The sequence below is a fragment of the Macaca mulatta genome, chromosome 14 (assembly GCF_049350105.2).
Source record: "Macaca mulatta isolate MMU2019108-1 chromosome 14, T2T-MMU8v2.0, whole genome shotgun sequence".
Classification (NCBI taxonomy): Eukaryota; Metazoa; Chordata; class Mammalia; order Primates; family Cercopithecidae; genus Macaca; species Macaca mulatta.
The window spans coordinates 16,001,161-16,020,017 of NC_133419.1; the positions used below are offsets into that span (position 1 = coordinate 16,001,161).

General features: G+C 47.0%; 1 protein-coding gene across 5 annotated transcripts; it reads left to right on the top strand.

Annotated features, from left to right (window-relative positions):
- Positions 1–14,871: 14,871 nt before the first annotated feature.
- On the top strand, positions 14,872–18,199 carry PRG2 (proteoglycan 2, pro eosinophil major basic protein). Of its 5 annotated transcripts, XM_002799553.4 has the most exons (7): positions 14,879–14,920; positions 15,312–15,416; positions 15,561–15,630; positions 16,222–16,529; positions 16,862–16,993; positions 17,695–17,806; positions 18,027–18,199. In XM_002799553.4, exons 3-7 carry the CDS (start codon positions 15,573–15,575, stop codon positions 18,083–18,085), a joined length of 669 nt encoding a protein of 222 aa, XP_002799599.3. In that variant the 5' UTR covers positions 14,879–14,920; positions 15,312–15,416; positions 15,561–15,572; the 3' UTR covers positions 18,086–18,199. The 5 variants fall into 5 exon arrangements, with proteins under 5 accessions (XP_014969648.3, XP_014969649.3, XP_014969651.3 ...); XM_015114162.3 differs by lacking the exon at positions 15,312–15,416 and having other exon boundaries at positions 14,872–15,037; XM_015114163.3 differs by lacking the exon at positions 15,312–15,416 and having other exon boundaries at positions 14,872–14,924.
- The last annotated feature ends 658 nt before the right edge of the window (positions 18,200–18,857 follow it).

Below are 18,857 nucleotides of genomic sequence, written 5' to 3' on the forward strand. Positions count from 1 at the left end.
CCATCCACATGGTGTCAGCTAATTCTTGTTGAATGAATGATCACTGAATGAGTGGATTCTTGTTTTGGCCTCAGAACCAATTAGAAGGAGCCAGAAAAAACACATGGGGGTAGGGGAGGTGCAGTGTGGTGCAGTGGAAAAAAACCCTTCTGGAAATCTCAGCTCTGTCACTTACTTTATCAGCTCTGTGACTTTGGATGGACAACTTCTTTGTCAGTATGGTGGGAGAAATAGACATGCCTCTCTGGGCTGTTGTAAGGATTACAAATTCGGTCGAATGCTCGGCACCTGGTAGGTTGAACAGATCACAGCTAGCATTACAGATGATATATTAAAACCAAAAAAAGATGCCTAATGTCCATCAGTTGGTGAACGGACAAAGGAAATGTACCATGTTTGGGATATTATTTGGCAATCAAGAAAAGTACTGACGTGCTACAACACGAATGAATCTTGAAAACATTAGACGAAGTGAAAGAAGGCCAAACACAAGAAACTGCTAATGATTCCATTTAAATATGAAATGTCGGGCCAGGGTGCAGTGGCTCATGCCTGTAATCCCAGCACTTTGGGATGCCAAGGTGGGCAGATCACTTGAGGCCAGGAGTTCCAGACCAGCCCGGCCAACATGGTGAAACCCTGTCTCTACTTAAAATTAGCCAAATGTAGTGGCATGCACCCGTAATCCCAGCTACTTGGTTGGCTGAGGCACAAGAATTGCTTGAGCCTGGGAGGTGGAGGTTGCAGTGAGCCAAGATTGTGCCACTGCACTCCAGCCTGGGTGACAGAGTGAGGCTCTGTCTCAAAAAAAAAAAAAAAAGAAAGAAAGAAAGAAAAGAAAAAAAAAAAAAAGAAATTTCCAGAATAGGCCAATCTGTAGAGGCAGAAAGTAGATTCATGATTGGGTAGGCCTGGGTGGAGGCCATGGGTAGTGATCGCTAATGAGGAAGGGGTTTCTTTTGGGTGATGAAAACAGGTGGACTTATGGTATGTTAATTATATCTCAATAAAACTGTTATTTAAAGGAAGAAAAGATGCCTGGATTCCCCAGGAAGTGTACAGTACACTTCTGTGAGAATCAGAGATGATTTCTGGGGAAGATGGGCAGGAGGAGAGTAAGTGGGAGAAGCGGCCACATGCGAAGCTCCCATTGTTCTGTCCTGAGAGGCTTTCTCCTGCAACTTTATTTATTGATTGATTGATTTTGAAACAGGTTCTCACTCTGTTACCCAGGGTGGAGTGCAGTGGTATGATCACAGCTCATTGCAGGCTCGACCTCCCAGGCTCAAACAATCCTCCTGCTTGAACTCCTGAGTAGCTGGGACTACAGGTTCATGCCACCACGTCTGGCTAATCTTTTATTTATTTATTTATTTATTTATTTATTTATTTATTTATTGAGATTGGGGAGTCTCACTCTGTTGCTCAGGCTGGTGTCAAACTCCTGGGCTCAAGTGATCCTCCCGTCTTGGCCTCCCAACGTGTTGGGATTATGGGTGTGAGCCACTGTACCTGGCACCTCCTGCAACTTCTTCCTCAAGTGGAACCAATGAGGAAGCAAGCAACCCAGGGGTTTCACAAGTTTTGATTTCAATCAGCAATGGGCTTCCAATGCAACCCTTCTCTCCTGCAACCAGCCTCAGTAGAGAGGAACTGGAGATGAATTGGCCCCCATCACACCCCCGCAGTGCCAACCTGGGCCCTTCCATCGGGGGAGAACACCTGCTGTGTAAGGAACAGAAAACAGCATGAAATAGGAACTTTGTGTGATGATCCCCTTTAAGCCTATTCAGCCCAGGGAAGTGCATATGATCAGCCCCATTTCACAGATGAAGAAAGTCAGGTTTACCCATTAGTGCATTGTGGGGCTGGTATTTAAACCAGGTCTGTCTGACTTGCAAGGTCACATTCATTTAGACATTACCTTTACTTTACATTTCTTCTTCTTCCTCCTCCTCCTCCTCCTTCTTCTTCTTCCTCTTCTTTTCTTCTTCTTCTTCTGGTGGGGTCTTGCTCTATTGCCCAGAGTGAATGCAGCATCATCATACCTAAATGCAGCCTTGAACTCCCGGCCTCAAGCAATCCTCCTGCCTTGGCCTCCAAAAGTGCTGAGATTTCAGGCATGAGCCACCATGCCCAGCCTGCATTTATTCTCTTGTAAGAAAGATATCATTGTAAAACAGATGAGAAAATAAAGAGGGGCGTGAAAAAGACACATCACTATTAAATGGACAACTCAGAGATAATCATGGTTAACATGTTGCTATGTTCCCTCCTGTCATTTGACTGGATGTATGTGATAATTAAAATTATCTCATAAGCTTTTCCTTATGTAATCAAATAGTAGCCAAAACCATGATTTTAAATGGCTGCTCACAACTCCATCTCATGGCTCTGCCATACCTTATTTATCCCCATCCACCCCCTACTCCCTTTCCCCTTCCCTGCTTTTGCAGGGGTCCTAGATGGTGGTGAGCCAGAGGGCAGCTTCGGTCAGCAGACTAGAGAGTACAAATAATAATAACACTCAGCGGACGGGCGAGCAGTTGTCAAGTGGGCTTATCACAAAAGAGCACCTTGGGATATTCCAGAGAACGACCTCACACCTGCTAATCACCATCCATAATCTGGTGCTAACTGTGCTTTAGATGAAGGTGCTGGCAGGTCCTGCCCAGGTGCTGCCACGAACGCTTCTATTCTGTGAGAATCAGAGATGATTTCTAGGGAAGATGGGCGAGAGGGAGTAAGCAGGAGAAGTGACCCACAGGCACAGATCTCATCTTTCTGCCCTAAGAGCCTTCCTCCTGCAACAATTTTTTGTTTTATTTTGTTTTTTTTTTTTTTTGTTTTGAGACAGGGTCTCAGTCTGTCACCCAGGCTGGACTGTAGTGGCAAGATCATGGCTCACTGCAGCCTTGACCTCCCAGGCTCGAGCAATCCTTCCCAAATTCAAAGCTTGGAGTGATGGTCCCAGTGGTTATGTCTAGGAGCCCTTTTTCCTGCCAGCCCCTCAGGGGATAGATGATTCTCAAATGCTTCAGGTGTGACATGGGCACAGCAGTGAGTCATTCCTCTGACATTCTTTGGGAAGAACATTTTCCATCCAGGCTTCCAGGCATAATAAGCTCCAGTCCTTTGGTGATAAGGAGTTCACAGACAGGACAATGTCTGAGTGAGTCTTAAACCCAGGACCATGGCTTGTGTTCACACCAGACTCTTCAGGGATTTTGAGGTGTTTGTTGTTGTTGTTGTTGTTGTTTGTTTGTTGGAGTGCAGTGGCACAATCTTTGCTCACTGCAACCTTCGCCTCCTGGTTCAAGTGATTCTCCTGCCTCAGCCTCCTGAGTAGCTGGGACTACAGGTGGGTGCTACTACGCCCAGCTAATTTTTGTATTTTTAGTAGAGACAGGGTTTCACCATGTTGGACAGGATGGTCTCGATCTCTTGACCTCGTGATTCTTCCGCCTCGGCCTCCCAAAGGGCTGGGATTATAGGCGTGAGCCACTGCAGCCGGCCCGATTTTGAGTTTTTATGTTCTAATTCCAAACATCTGCGCACAGGCCCCTCAGCATATTCTTTCCTGGGTCCAGTGTCACCTCCCAGGCCTGCAGGTAGGCTAGAGCAGTAGGGTGTGTGGGAAAGGCTCTGTGCTTTGCAGGCACTGACCAGCTGTGTGACCTTAACCACCCTGAGCCTCAGTTTCCTCAGCTGTAATGGAAATAGGTACCACAGGGGTTTGTTGCAAGGACTAACCTTGGGAATAAAAGGTAGCAGCAGCTTGGGCTCTGGACAGTCCATCTGGAAATGGACTGTCCAAGACCAACTTCCAGTTCCTCCCAACACAAGCTCTGGCACTTAGATTCCTGGTACCTCCACTGCTTCATCTGTAAAATGGAGTAACAATAGGAATACTTTATAGAGTCGTAAGGATTGAGTGGCTGGACGAACATCAAGCACTTCAAAGAGGACCTGGCACGTAGTGAGTGATCAATATCAACCACCTGGCTTGTAGCAGATGTGCTGTGTGTGGCCGCAGGTGTTATTAGTAACATCTGTGCGCCCTTCAGAGCTTGCACCACATTTCACTCCTGGTGGAGTCTGGAATGCCACTACTATAGGTCAGGATGGAAAACCTCCCCGCAAGCACTTGCCTTAGCTTGTTTCCACCTAACAAAATAACACAAGTTCTTTACTATTTGGAATGGGAAAACTTCAAAGGCAAAAAAAAAAAAAAAAAAAAAAAAAAAAAAAAGACTTTCGAATTACTCCAAATCTTAAGCCAAAGTCAATGAAAAATATCAATCTTTACATTCAAATTTTGCGATACTTTTGTCTCCCCAGCAGTCAACAGAGAGAATCCAAGTGCACAGGAATGTCAGTTATCAGGGGCGAGGCTATGAATTCCTTTCAGAGCCCTGGCCTGGGGAAGAGTGCAGGCAGACAGATCTGAGTCCTGTTATCACGTTCTCAGATCAGGTGTCATTTTAGGAGTCATGAAGCATCTTAGTGCCTTTGTTTGCTACCTATAGTGCCCACCTCAGAGAGTAATAAGGATACGTAAGTCTCCACGTGAAAAGTGCTCGGCCCTGGCACATAGTAGGTCCTTCATTAATGGCAGTTACTAATTTTTATTACATATGCAAAATCATATTACAGGTCAAGTACACTATATGACAGTGAAACAGTTTTTTATTTGTTTGTTTGTTTTTGAGACAGAGTCTTGCTCTGTCACCCAGGCTGGAGTGCAATGGCGTGATCTCAGCTCACTGCAACTTCCACCTCCCAGGTTCCAGCAATTCTCCTGTCTCAGCCTCCTGAGTAGCTGGAATTACAGGCATGCGCCACCACGCCGGCTAATTTTTTTGTATTTTTAGTAGAGACAGGGTTTCACCATATTGGCCAGACTGGTCTCAAACTCCTGGCCTTGTGATCCACACACCTCAGCCTCCCAAAGTGCTGCGATTACAGGCATGAGCCACCAGGCCTGGCCGTGAAACAGTTTTATTGTGTTTCTGTGGAATGCATCCTACCTAACCTATAGCTAACTCCTATAGTTCCCTCAGTTCTCAGCTCAGATATCCCTTCCTTTCTGTACTGTTTCCTAGTACTGGTTTTCATAGCACCAGGTACCTCTCTGGCATAGAGCTTGTCACAGTTGCAGTTTAATGTACCATCATAGGATTTTAAAAATATTCAGGTGTGTCTTCCATTAGGCTTTCATTTGGGAACTCCACACAGACAGTAACTGTATATTTTTTATTGCCTACTGTATCCTAAGAACTTTGTACCCTACTTAGCACAGAATGGAGGCTTCATAAATACTGGACACATGGCGGGGGGGAGAGAGAGAGATTCAACCTACAATCCCAACTCTGAGCTTCTAGTTCCCTGATGGTGGGGACTGTGATGTGTCTCACGTGGTAATGAGCATTTATGTAGAAGAGGCTCAGAAAATTTCTCCTCACGAACAACTAGAGTTCTTTTCCAAGCTCCACCATTTACTGGCATGCAAAATTTGGACCACCACTTAAGTTTTCCAGGCCTTGCTTTTTCTATCCCTAACATAGGACAATATTCAGGATTGTTGTTTGTTTGTTGGGGGCACCATGTTTCAGGCACTTAGTAGTCACCACATTTCAGTTGGTCCTCCTCAAGCCCTGCAACATCTGCGAGGTGGTCATCCTTAACAACTCACACATGAGCAACAGGAGACTGGGGGGGATGAGGGAACTACCAAGGTGGTCCAGCAGAACCAAGAATGGAACCAGGGTCTTTTAAAATCCAAGGACCACATTCTTTGTGCTTTCCAAATCATCACCTACCCCATGCAACTTACAGGATAAGCTACATTAAAGAACATAGGCAAAGGGTAAGTTACATTAACGAACAGTACGCAAAGGGTAAGTTACATTAACGAACGTATGCAAAGGGTAAGTTACATTAAAGAACATACACAGAGGGTAAGTTACATTAAAGAATGTACATACAAAGAACATAAGCAAAGGGTAAGTTACGTTAAAGAATGTACATACCCAAACGGTAAGTTACATTAAAGAATGTACACACAAAGAACGTAAGCAAAGGGTAAGTTCCATTAAAGAACTGTAGGCAAATGGCTTTGTGCTAGTTATTCACTACCACGGGGAAGTGAGGCATGCACAAGAACGCAGCCTCTTCATTCGGACCCTGGCTCTGACACTTGCCTGGCAAGTGACTTAACCGTTCCCAGGATCAGTCTTTTGTCTGTAATTTAGGAAGTTTAATGGCACTTGCATCCTAAAGTTGTTTAGAAGATTGAATGATATGGAGCACTTAACATACTTAGCACCTAGAAATTCCTGCCTAAGATCTCATTTCAGGGAGCCCAACTCAATCTTTGACAGGCTTAAACAAAAATTGTTTTTCTTCATGTATTCACTTACACAGCAAACATGCATTGAGCCTCTACTGTGTTTCCGGAACTGTGCGGGACCAGAGAGGCACAGGTGAAGGAGGCAAGGCTCTGGCTGTACTGGGGAAACAGCAAGAAGATTGCTACAATGAGGTGGGAAGGGGGCTGGACTAGAGAGAAGCCCTGATTGGTCTCCTTGCTACCTTTCTCCGGGAGAGCCAAGGCAGGCTTCCTGGAAGAGGTGATCCTTGGTTGAAATTTCCATGAAGAAAAGGAATGAGCGCAGTGGTTGGGGAGGAAAGGACATTCTGGGCAGGTGAAATGACATGTGACAAAATATGGGCGATCATGGCACGTTAGGAAAACAGCAGGGTGTTCAACATGATTGGAGCACTGTGTGTGTGTGGTGAGGGGGAGAACTGAGGTTGTCAAGAAGTGGTTCTCAGCTGAGCATAGTTTTGCCCCAGAGGGGACATTTGGTAATGTCTGGAGACATGTTTTAATTGTCACAGCCCAGCAGAGAAGGTACTACTAGTACCGTTTTGGTAGAGATTAGAGAGGCTGCTAAACATCTAACAACGCACAGGACAGGCCTCTGTAACAAAAAAGTATCCAGTCAAAAATGTCCACAGTGTTGAGAGGTTTAGGTAAGTAGGGGCCAAAACATAAAGAGAGTGTGCCCGAGAGCAAGAAGGAGTAATTGGAAAGTGCTGGTGTAATCAGTTCTGGGTTTTAGAAAGCTCATTTTGGCTGCTTGTAGACAGTGCATCAGAGGTGGAGGAGTTGGTAAGACTGGAGGTAGGGAAAGTAATTTGGGAGCCACTGAAATGATCCAGATGAAAAATGGTCAGCAGGTGACTAGGAAAGTGGCAGAGGAAATGGGGATGGGTGGCTGGATGAGATGGTGAAGAAAGCACTACAACTTACTAATGTGTGGATGACGGGCAGGAGGGATGAAGGATGCCCAGAGTGCTGCCTTGCAGGTCTAGTTGGAAGGTGATGATTTCTTCTGAGAAAGTGCCCACAAAAAGTGAAGCGGGTTTGTGTGTGTGTGTGTGTGTGTGTGTGTGGTGTGTGTGTGTTTGTGTGTTGAGCTCAGTCTGAGATGTGTTGGACTCACAATGCCCATGGGAGTGGAGAAGCATCTTGGGTGATTATATGTGTGAGTGCATCTCAGAAGCAGGCCTGGGGCTGGAGATGAAGACTTGGGAATGACCTGTGTATATATTTGGTAGCTTGAGCCACGAGAGATGACATAACCTGTGGAGGGTGTGCAGAGTTGGGAAAGACGTGCACCAAGAAGCCAGGTGATGCCCAATATTTAACCATCCAGAAGAATAAGAGGAGCCTGCCAACAGAAATTGGGAGGGAATGGCCACAAAGGCTATTGAGAAGGGAAGTAGTTCTTAAGAAGGGGGAAGTGAAGAGGTATCACTACTGCAGAGGTCAAGTTGAATAATAACTGAAGAATGTCTGTTGGGTTTGGCAATGGGGTGGTCAGTGGGCACCTTGGCAAAAGCAGTTTTGGTGGAGCAATAGGGATAACAGAAACAAGATTGCTATGGTATGAGGAGGAAGAGGGTGTTGAGGAAGTGGTCAGCGAGTCTACACTGCTTGCTGGAGGAGCTTGGCTTTGGTGCAAATCAGAGAAGCCCGCTCACTCATTGACTTAACCTCCAAGAAACACAAAATCATCCATATCCTGGCTCAAATTCCAGCACTACCAGGACATGGTTGGCCCCCAAAAATGCCATCCCACTTCTCCTCTGCTTATCCTATCCTGTCTGTCAGTCTGTTGAGCCCAGGATAAGCACTTCTCCTCAAGAAAGCCTTATTCTGCCTGCCCTTGCCCTTTATGTGATCCTGGCAGCACTGAAAATGTGTGTGTCTTCCATTCATGTTAGTTCTACACTTCTGAGTGTCTCCTCAATACATTGCCCTGTTTTACTAATATGTTCATCCTGTTTGCCTTATTTATCAGCTACCTTAAACCTCCCTGAAGCTAGAGGTTCTCTTTAAGTATTTATTGAATGAATGAATGAATGAATGGATGATCCAGAGTCTGGCGGAGGCTTGTGTGCATGGTGGATGAGGCTCAGAAAATACCTGCAGAATCGAAATAAATAGACTTGTACTCTGACCTAAACACAGTTAAACTTTCTCCAGGGGGTAAAGTTCAAGTTGATTAGTCAATTGATTAATTAATTCATGATGTAATGGAAAAACTCCTTCTATGATCTGGGTAAGTTATAGGGCCGTGAACGAGACAGACAAGGTCCCTGCTGTCATGAAGTTTAATTTCTGAAAGAGACAGACAATAAACAAGAAACCAGTAAGAAAGCAAGATTGTATCATTTTGGTAAATGCTCTGGTGGAAATAAATATGATGATGTGGAACAAAAGTTCCAAATAGGAGAATGGGGTAGGTGGGCTTCTTTTAGAAAGAGTTCTCAGAGAAGGCTCGTCTGAGGAGGTAGACTTTTAACCAGTACAAATGCTTTAGCTTGGCCAATGGAGCGGGGACCAGTATGACAAGGGTCACTTGGCATGCCAGTGAGTTTGAGCTGGTAGACAAGAGCCTGATCATGAAAGACTTTGCAGATGGTTGTAATGGGTTTGAGTTAATTGCTAGTATGTGGGAAGACTTTGAATGGGAAGCATGGGGACAATGGCTTGTGATACATGTTATCAAATATGGTCACAGGGGCTAGTGAGGTGGCAGCAGAGGTGGGGAGAGGTAGATGGACTGGGGAAGGTGGAAGGTGGGGCAGGGGAGGCAATTACTGCAAAGTCATATTCCTTCTAAGCTCACTGAATGTTCATGGTCTCTGGGAGCAGAGGTCCCTGGAGGGGAAGGAGGATAATGTCACTTCCTGAGGAAGCGGGAAGAACCTATCTGAGCATGGGGACAGGGCTGGCTCGTTTCTAAGGGGCCTTCCAGATCTCACATGCCAATAGTCTTGGTCTATGTCAATCGTTGGGGCATCCAAATGGGGAACTGTTGTCCAGGCCAATTTCACAGAACAACAGCCCAGTCCGTATCTCCCGGGCCACTCGCCCCTGCGGTGGTGTTAGCACTTTCACCAGCTTTTATCTGCCCCGTGAGGATATTGGCCAAGCCCAGCTAACAAGCAGTTGATCAGCCCCAGAGGGCAGGTCCCTGGAGTCCATCACTTTTCTGAGGGCAGGGAGAGAATCCTGGAGCAGAACTTGTAACTAGAAGGGCCACCTGGCTTCCTGTGGTCTGAGGGAGAGAATGGTGAGATCTCTGGCCTGAATCAAACCTCTCTTTCTCACTGTCCATCTTACTTCTCTGCTGTCCCTGGGTTATTTTCCAGCAGCTGCTCAGCCCATTCTTGTGGGACCCTTCTCTGCCAATTCCTGCACCCACTGTAAATTTCACCATGGGAGGGAGATGGGCCTTGAGGGCTGTATTAGTCTTCTATTCTGCATAACAAATTGCCACAAATTTAGCAGCTTCAAACAACTCATGTTTGTTAGCTCACCGTGAGTCCATCAGCAGTGTGGGCCCAGCGTGGCTGGGTTTTCTGCTCAGGGTCTCACAAGGCTAAAATCAAGATGTTGTCTGGGCTGTGTGCTCATTTAGAGTTTAGGGTTCTCTTCTAGGCTCATGTGGTTGTGGCAAAATTCTGTTCCCTGGGGTTGTTGCAGGGCTGAGGTCCTGTTTTCTTGCTGACCGTCAGATGAGGGCTGCTCTCAGGTCCTTGAGGCTGCCCACATTCCTTGCCACGTGCGTGGTCTTTTCCATCCTTGAAGCCAGCAATGGAGAATTTCCCTTGTATTGAATCACACACATGGTTGGAATCTCTGACCTCAGGAAGAGAGCCCTGTGCCTTTTAAGGGATCACCTGATTAGATCGTACCCATACAGGGCAGTCCCTTTTCCTTAAAGTCAACTGTGGCATGTAACATCACACAACCACAGGAGTAAAATCCATCCTATTTACAGTCCCAGCGATTATGCAGAGCGCACCAGGGGACAACTGAATCCTGCCTATCAAAAGGGCCAAGAAGAATTATTTTGGTGAAGAACAGTGGGATGTCATTCTTGGTTCTTCTGGAAAAAAATCACCCAGTAAAGTTAGAGGTTCTCTTGCCTTTTGGGAAGTCATCACAGAATCTCATGGAGGGTTTGGACCCTCACCCTAGAAACATCACACCATATGTTGTCTATAATTGCAGGGTTCATGGTCCCTTGAAGCCTATTCGTAGTTTCCAGTTTGAAAAGTTCTGCTGCAGGGTGTGGGGAGGGATGCAGGTGGAGGTGAGGGCTAAATAGTGTGAGCTGCGTATCTAGAGCTGTGATTTTTTTTTAGTCTTTAAGCTGCCATGTGTTGGGGGTTGGGCATGCGAGGGGCATCCCGAGAGCTCCTTGGTATTGGCACCATCTCCAAGGTGATCTGTGCTCTGCCTGGTGCACACGTTTTTCTCCTGTTGCAGCAGCCTACCCTTGTAGAGGAGCAGATCCCTCAGTGCCAGGTCTGACACTAGACAGGTTGTACCAGGGGCTATAGCACACTCTCCCACAAGTCCCCGAGAATGAGATCAGAAAAGACTAAATGCAGTGGTGATCTGTCAGGTCCCCTTTGGGAGTGCTGGTATGGAGAGGATTGACTGAGTCTGTTGAGGAACCTCCAAGCCTCTGTAGTAACTTTAGGGCTAGAAAGGAGGATGCCTAAGATTCAGGATCCTGCAGTGTTGAGTCAACATTTCTTGGGGAAGGAGGCAGGGCCGAGGATTAAATGGAGATGATGGGTATCAGTTCTCTTGCTCAAAGGCACCGGACCCAAAGGCCTCCAGCTCTTTGCTCCTATTCAAAATTCAAGTCCTGAGCACACCATAGTTGTGATGCAGAGAGAGAATGTACTTATCAGAGAGCCTGGGCAAGTGGGCCCCGTGTGAGTACAGTTCAACCTCATTTATGTCATTGGCACCAGAAGCAGACATCAGTCTCTTGAGAGTTTGATTAATGTCGGTCACACCCAAAGACCCTGGGTAGCATTCATTTACTAAGCAATAACTAAATACCAGTTCCTGAGCTAAATGCTGCATCAGTCGGGGCTCTTAATGGCAGGCAACAGAAACTCTTCACGGCAGATCTGAGTAGAAAAATCCAGGACCGAAAGGAAATGGAGTAGCTCATGAAATTGCAGGAAGGGCCAGAAAACCAGACATGGAGCCAAAGTCAGGCTGCAGAACAGGTCTAGGGAGAATCCCACTGCTGCTGAGACCTAGACCTTGTGGCTGGCACCCAGGATGTTGTAGGGCTCAGACCCTGGATCAATGTATCCTGCAGTGCCTCTGTGGGTACTGCAACTCCAGGTACTCAATCTTGCCAACGCCACTGCCAGAGAGAGGCCTTCTTGGCCTCCATCTTTTTGGTCACTAGCTCCAGATTCAAAGTCTTGAACAGACGCTTCTTCTCTTTGATAGAGCCCAGTCATATGCCTTAGCTGCAAAGGAAGCTGGAAATCTATTAGGCACTTTTGTCTTAAAAAATGAGAGGCCTACCCTCCACCAAGATCCATAAGAAATGGAATCCCAGAAACCACAGAAAAGGGTGAGGTGGTTGGGCATCTCACAGCATGCATGCTACATGTGAATTATCTCATTCATTTCTCACCCTACCCCGTGGGGTAGGTATTGTCATCTCTATTTCATAAATGATGATAATGAAGTACAGAAAGTTTAACGAACTTGTCCAGGGACACGACACACAGCTATTAAGAGCTAGACCCAGTCACTTTGAGTCTGACTTGGACTGTCTGACTCCAGAACCCACCCTCTCAGACGCTGCTGTATACTTCCAGTGAATGTTGATGAAATGAAATTTTCAGGGTGGCTAAGCTGTGGATTTCAGATCCTGGATTGTGTGACCTAAAAGAGAGACTTCCCTAGGGGTGAGTGTCCCTGAGCAGTCAACTGGCTTCCAAGAATGGGCTCCCTCTCATCACCTTCTGACGGTAATCCTCTGTCCAACTGCCAAAGAGGCCCTGCGGGGAGGGCTTGCAGATGGGAGTGGGCAGAACCCAGCTCGAAGCTCCTGACGAGGCTCTTGTTGAGTCTGTCCTCTTCTGCTTCTGTCTTTTAAATCAATGGAGACAGTGGACGGTTATCTCCATCCTCGGCTCAAGATGAAATGCATCCTTCCTTGTTTTGCTGATTCCTTCCCAATGTGTGTACTGTTAACTTTAGTTATGAAGGCAATAACAGTGTCCTGTGCATACGCCAAGGTTGTCCAACCTCCACGTCTTTGCTCAAGCTGTTCCTTCTACTTGAAATGCCTGTTTCCTTCCCTTTTAGTTGCACCTTTCCATCCAGGTAGGAATCAGCTCCTTGGTTCATGGAGCCTTTTCTGCTCTCTTTTACTATGGATGGACTTCCTTCTGAATTAGCAGAGGGTGTTCCCTAGGTTGGTCTTAACCCTTTTCCTTTTGTTTGACGTCGATTTACTCATCTTACAAATTAGGTTGTAAGCAAATTGAATACAGGATCTATGCTTCGCTCTGTTTTTATCTCCACCTGGACAGCATCATTTTTGACACATAAGCAGACACACGGGAGGGGAGAGAAGTTTGGTGCCAGAAAGAACTGGATTTGAATTCTAACCCTGTTATTTACCTGACCACGTTACTTAACCATTAATTACTTCAACATATGTTTATTGAGTACCTACTATGTGCCCGGCACTATACTAAGCACCAAGGATACAATGGTGAGTAAAGAGATGCAGCCTTCTCCATCATGAAGGAAGACCGATGTTAATCCATTAACCAAGTAATCTCACAAGAAAAGTAAAATGACTGTGATAAGGACAAGCCCTTGGAGCTACAAAAGGGTGTATACAGGGCATTGATCCAATAAGGGCAGTGTTGCGGGGGGGTCAGGAGCCACACAGAGCCTGAGTTTCTCACTTGGAAAATGGGGTATCAACCACCTACCTCACTAGGTTTTTAAAAAGAGGCTAAATGAGGTGATACTTGCCATGAATGGCATTTTATTGATTAATTGATGGATTGATTGAAATGGAGTCTCACTCTGTTGCCCAAGCTGGAGTGCAGTGGTGCAATCTCAGCTCACTGCAACCTCCACCTCCTGGGTTCAAGTGATTCTCCTGCCTCAGTCTCCCACGTAGCTGGGATTACAGGCAGGCACCACCATACCAGACTAATTTTTGTATTTTTAGTAGAGACGAGGCTTCGCAATGTTGCCCAGGCTGGTCTCAAACTCCTGACCTCAAATGATTCGCCCACCTCGGCCTCCCAAACTGCTGGGATCACAGGCATAAGCCACTGCATCCAGCCGCTTGCCATGCATGGCATTTAAAAATGTTCAGTAAATGTTACCACATGAAGGCTGGTAGGTTGGCCAACTCAGTGGTGTGATTCAGAAGGAAAGCAGTTAGACGTATGTGAACATTTCCTGTACTTGAATATCCTCAGGACAGTCACTCCTAGACCCATCTTCCATCACGATCAGCTGGGAAACTTTAAGCAAAAATGCAGACATCTGACCTTCACTCTAGACCTGTTAGCCAATCAGAAGTTTCTGGTCAGGGCATCTGCATATTTTAAAAAATATTTACTAAGGCAGCCTCAAAATTACAGGTTCAGCACACATTTGCCATAATCACTGAAGAAGTGCAAAGTTATAAAAAGAGGATAAACAACAATCTGCCTCCCGCTTTCTTCCCTCTCCTCCCCTGCTTCTGGAGGCAACAAGGTCAACTATTTGGTATGATTCCTCTTGGCATTCCCTCCATCAATGGCCACATAAGGACGCCCACAGATAAGCACCTGTGTGGGTTTGTTTTCCTTGTAAAACTATTCACATACTAAATACTTTCCTCAGTATCTTGCCTTTTTTCACTTCATAATGTCACGCACACATCTCTTCAGGTTTATAGATACAGGTCCAGCTCTTCTTTTCATAGCCATATAACTTTCTGTAGAAGAGAGAGAACACATTTTATTCAGTGTCCGATTGATGGATCTCAAGATTGCTTTCATTTCTACAAACAGACAAGCAGTAACACAACTCTGTAAAAGTTTTCTTACTTATAGGTGCTTTTATGTCTAAAGGATGGTCTCCAAAGAGTGAAACTGATCAAATGTGCATTTTTTATTCTAATAGATATGGACAGATTTGCTCTCAAAATGTTTGTGGCAATTCAAAACACCAGTAAAGCAGGGGAGATGTGCATTTTGGAAAAGCACCCAAGGCGATTCTGAAGTGTAGACCAGGATAAGAACCATTGCCCAGGGCTGTTGCAGATGGTCCCTGGGTTCCTGAAGGAGGTACCAGGAGAGAAATCTTCACTGAATGAGTGGACTTCCCAGTGAAGTGATGAAATGGTCCTTATCAGCCTTGCTATCTCCCTCTGACACAGGCAAACTCTCTCCCCCTGGGGGAAGTTCCTCCAAGGCCTCTATATAAGATGTCTTTGTGAGAGGGAGCCGAGAATGACCTGGGCTTTGGGAAGATCTAAAGACCCAGGAAGGTCTCTAGGTGAGTGAGTGCTTTCTCTGCTGTGGTGGAGCTGGCGACAGTTTATTCTCCCAGGAGGTCCCTAGCTGTGGCTGACGGTTTCTGGAGGGCTGGCAGGGGTCTACCAGTGGCTTTCAGGTTACGAGGTGTCGGCAGGGGCAGCCTGCATCCTCTGCCTTGCACATTCCTTCTGTGGGATGTGAAAGCGCTCCTTGGCTGGGGAAGACGGTGGAGACATGAAGGAGAGCATGGATGGCTTCTTGAGCTTTGAGGAGGGGACATACCTTCTAAGTCCTGTGTGTTCCTAGGAAAGCCAATAATCATTGCTTCTCCCTCCTCTTTTATGTCATAGACTCTGAGGGACCCATTAAGTACAAACAAACAAGTGTAATAGTTCCTTCTTTACTTCCAGGCCTGAAGGAAAGCCAGCCTCAGCCACCCCTCAGGGTTTGCTGCGTCCTGTTTGGAAAGAGGTCCTTGTGTTCCGGATCCTGGAGCATCAGGAGCTGAGCGTGGCGTGAGATTTTCTGGCCCATCCCGATTTCTATTCAGGCCTTCTTTTTCTCCACCTGACTCCCACAGTCCCCTAATGGTGTGATTGTGATGTGTGTGTGTGTGTGTGTCTGTGTGTGTCAATGACAAACTGTGTTCTCCATTGCAGGATAAAGCCAAGATGAAACTCCTCCTACTTCTGGCTCTTCTATTTGGGGCAGTTTCTGCTCTTCATCTGAGTAAGTGTTGTTTGCCTTCAGTCTTTCTTTCTCCATTTTTTTCCTTTCTATAGTAAATGAGATCAGAGTTACACACCCACCCCCTTCTTTGATCGTCTTCTATTTCTGAATTTCTGTGTGCTTAAAGGGATGGGGACCCTATGGCCATGAGTTGAAAGAATTTTTCAGGGCCTCTGTTATGTCTGTGGTCTTGGTTTTGCTGTGACACCCCCAATTTTGTCCTTTCTCCATGATGCTTACTTTGAGCTTACTGGGTACACAGCACTTTCCATGCCTTCTCTCCTTTAACTCTCTTAGCATCTCCATGAAGTAGGTGGTATTGTATACCCATTTCACAGATGAATAAATAAAGCTAGTGGATGATAGAACCAGTACCCAAGCCCATGACTGTCCAACTCTAAGTCCATACTCTTAACCACCCTGACCTTGTCAGGCATGTTGGGTTCCCCTCATGGAGACTGGGTTCCGGGTTCCTCTTCCCAGGCAGGATTGAGCACTCTGATGCCCAGGGCAAGGTGGGAGCTGTCCGTGGTTCTGGGGAGGAACAAGGGGAGATGTGAAGGAAGGACACTTGGCCATCCTCCCTGCCAGGGCCTGAGACTTCCACCTTTGAGAGCACTTTGGGTGCTAAGACCCTGCCTGAGGATGAGGAGATGCCAGAACAGGAGGTGGAGGAGATCCTTTCCAGGGAGCTGGAGGAAGAGGAGGAGGGGGGCTCTGGAAGTGAAGATGCCTCCAAGGAAGATGGGGCTGTTAAGTTGATCTCAGTCCCAGATATGGTAGACAAAAACCTTACATGTCCTGAGGAAGAGGACACAGTAAAAGTGGTGGGCATCCCTGGGTGCCCGACCTGCCGCTACCTCCTGGTGAGAAGTCCTCACACGTTTAACCAAGCTTGGGTGAGTGACCTGTGGCTGAGGCTGAGGCGGGAGCATGGGAGGGGTGTGGGACATGTCTCCAGCATTGCTATCACTGGCTCTTTTCCCCATTGAGGCTCAGTAGATGTCCCAGAGGCCCTGTCTCAGTAGATGTGAGGGCTCAGTAGAACCTGAGCCTCACAGAGGTGTTGGGGTAAGAGGGGAAGTCCACCTAGAAACAGAGGTGGCATTTTGGTCTCCAACCTTTAAATGGTTGTGGCAGGGAGGGAGGACATGAATTGTGGGAACTCAAGACCCACATGAATTCATGTAGGAAGGATGCTCCATTCTTTGTCTTTTATCCTGCCCTGCAGTTTACTTGCCAGAGGTGCTACAGGGGCAACCTGGCTTCCATCCACAACTTCAATACTAATTCCCAAATCCAGTGGTCAGTCAGAGCGCTCAACCAGGGTCAAGTCTGGATTGGAGGCAGGATCACAGGCTCGGTAAGAGAGGTGTGAACACTAAATGGTGTGCACCTGCTGATCTCAGCCAGTACTGAACTTGCGGCAGATTTGTCTGTTTTTCTCCTCTATAATCTCCAGACGAACCGGGGATAGATGGACACCCACAGACAACACCGAGGGGGCTGCCTGGGCATTCAGGGAAGAGCTAAGAATTTAGAATCAGGAGGTTTGGGTATAAGTTCCTTTCCATCTCTCACTATCTACGTAACTTAAATTATTAGGGCATGGTGGTGCATGCCTGTAATCCTAGGTATTCGGGAGGCTGAGGCAGGAGAATCACTGGAACCTGGGAGGCGGAGGTTGCGGTGAGCCAAGATCGAGCCATTGCACTCCAGCCTGGGCAACAAGAGCAAAACTCCGCCTCAAAAAAATATATAAATAACAATAAATAAAAACAAGACCGTGAGTTTGCTTCCTCCTCTCTAGGATGAGTTGGCAACCCCTGTTGCCAACCTTTTGTTAGGGCTGGAAGGATAAGCCTGTCACTGGGATGCATAGAATCTGATGGTGATGATTGCCATGGATCAGCATTTCAGATGACCAGGACAGTTCCCATCATGGTCCAGCAGGGAAGGGCCCATTGCCCAGTGGGCAGCAGGAGGAGCTGGCAGATACAGGGCCAGATCTGCCTCTCTGCCTTCCCTCTGCCCCATCCCTTCTTCCCCTCTTGCTTTCTCCAGGGTCGCTGCAGACGCTTTCAGTGGGTTGACGGCAGCCGCTGGAACTTTGCGTACTGGGCTGCTCACCAGCCCTGGTCCCGCGGTGGTCACTGTGTGTCCCTGTGTACCCGAGGTGAGGTGGGGCTGGGGATGAACGATGGAAAGGTCTGGGAGGTGGGAAGTGCCCCAAGGAGGAGTTGCTACGAAGAGCCTGACCCTTTGAGGGAGAGGTTTCCTGGGTCTTTTGTATACTTCGACTCCACAGTGGTGTGTGGGTGGGAGAAGAGGCCCTCCTGTGGGTTGAATTGGGGTGGACAAGAGGCTGAAAGTCCCTTTCTGTTCTGCCTTTACAGGAGGCCACTGGCGTCGAGCCCACTGCCTCAGAAGACTTCCTTTCATCTGTTCCTACTGAGCTGGTCCCAGCCAGCAGTTCAGAGCTATCCTCCCCTGGGCAGCTGCCTCCCCTCCTCTGCTTGCCGTTTCTCCCTCCACCTCCCTGCAATAAAATGAGTTTTACTAAAACAGATTTAGTTTCTCATCTGATTGCTGATCCACTCTACTTAGCCCTCATTGAAACTTCTTCCTTATCATCTCTCCCCACACCACACCTTTCATAGAAGGGTCAGAAGCTAACACTCCTTGAGGAGGAGGATGGAGGGTGGAGTTGGGTCTATGGAGCCTTTTGGAGATGGAGGAATGGGTTCAGCTGGCTCTTTTCATAGAACATCTCATTACTGGGCACCTAAATAGGTGCTGCTAGGGCCTTTCAAGGTTGTAGGTAGACTCCCAATGGCCCAGTTTGCGTCTCTGTACTCAAAGGCATTCTCTCTCTCTCTCTCTCTCCAACCCCAGAACTGTGGTTGGTTTGATATGTAAGGAAATTAACATGTCCCTGAGAACAGTCCACAACTCTCAGGAATGAATGTATAAGTACCCCAATCCCCGACCCCTCAAGTGGAATAAACCTAACATGTATTGGGCACCGTTTCCCAGTGGCCTGCTGTGCTAGTTGGCCTTATTTCATGCATTTTATGGGTTGCCTTCCCTTCCTCAGCTGCATTCTCTGCTCCTTCCTACTCTCTGCAACTCCCAGATAAACACTTGTACGCAACTCCCTGTCTCAGGATCTCCTTCTGGGGAAACCTGATATAAGACAGCTTGCCATGTGTCAGACTCTGAATGAG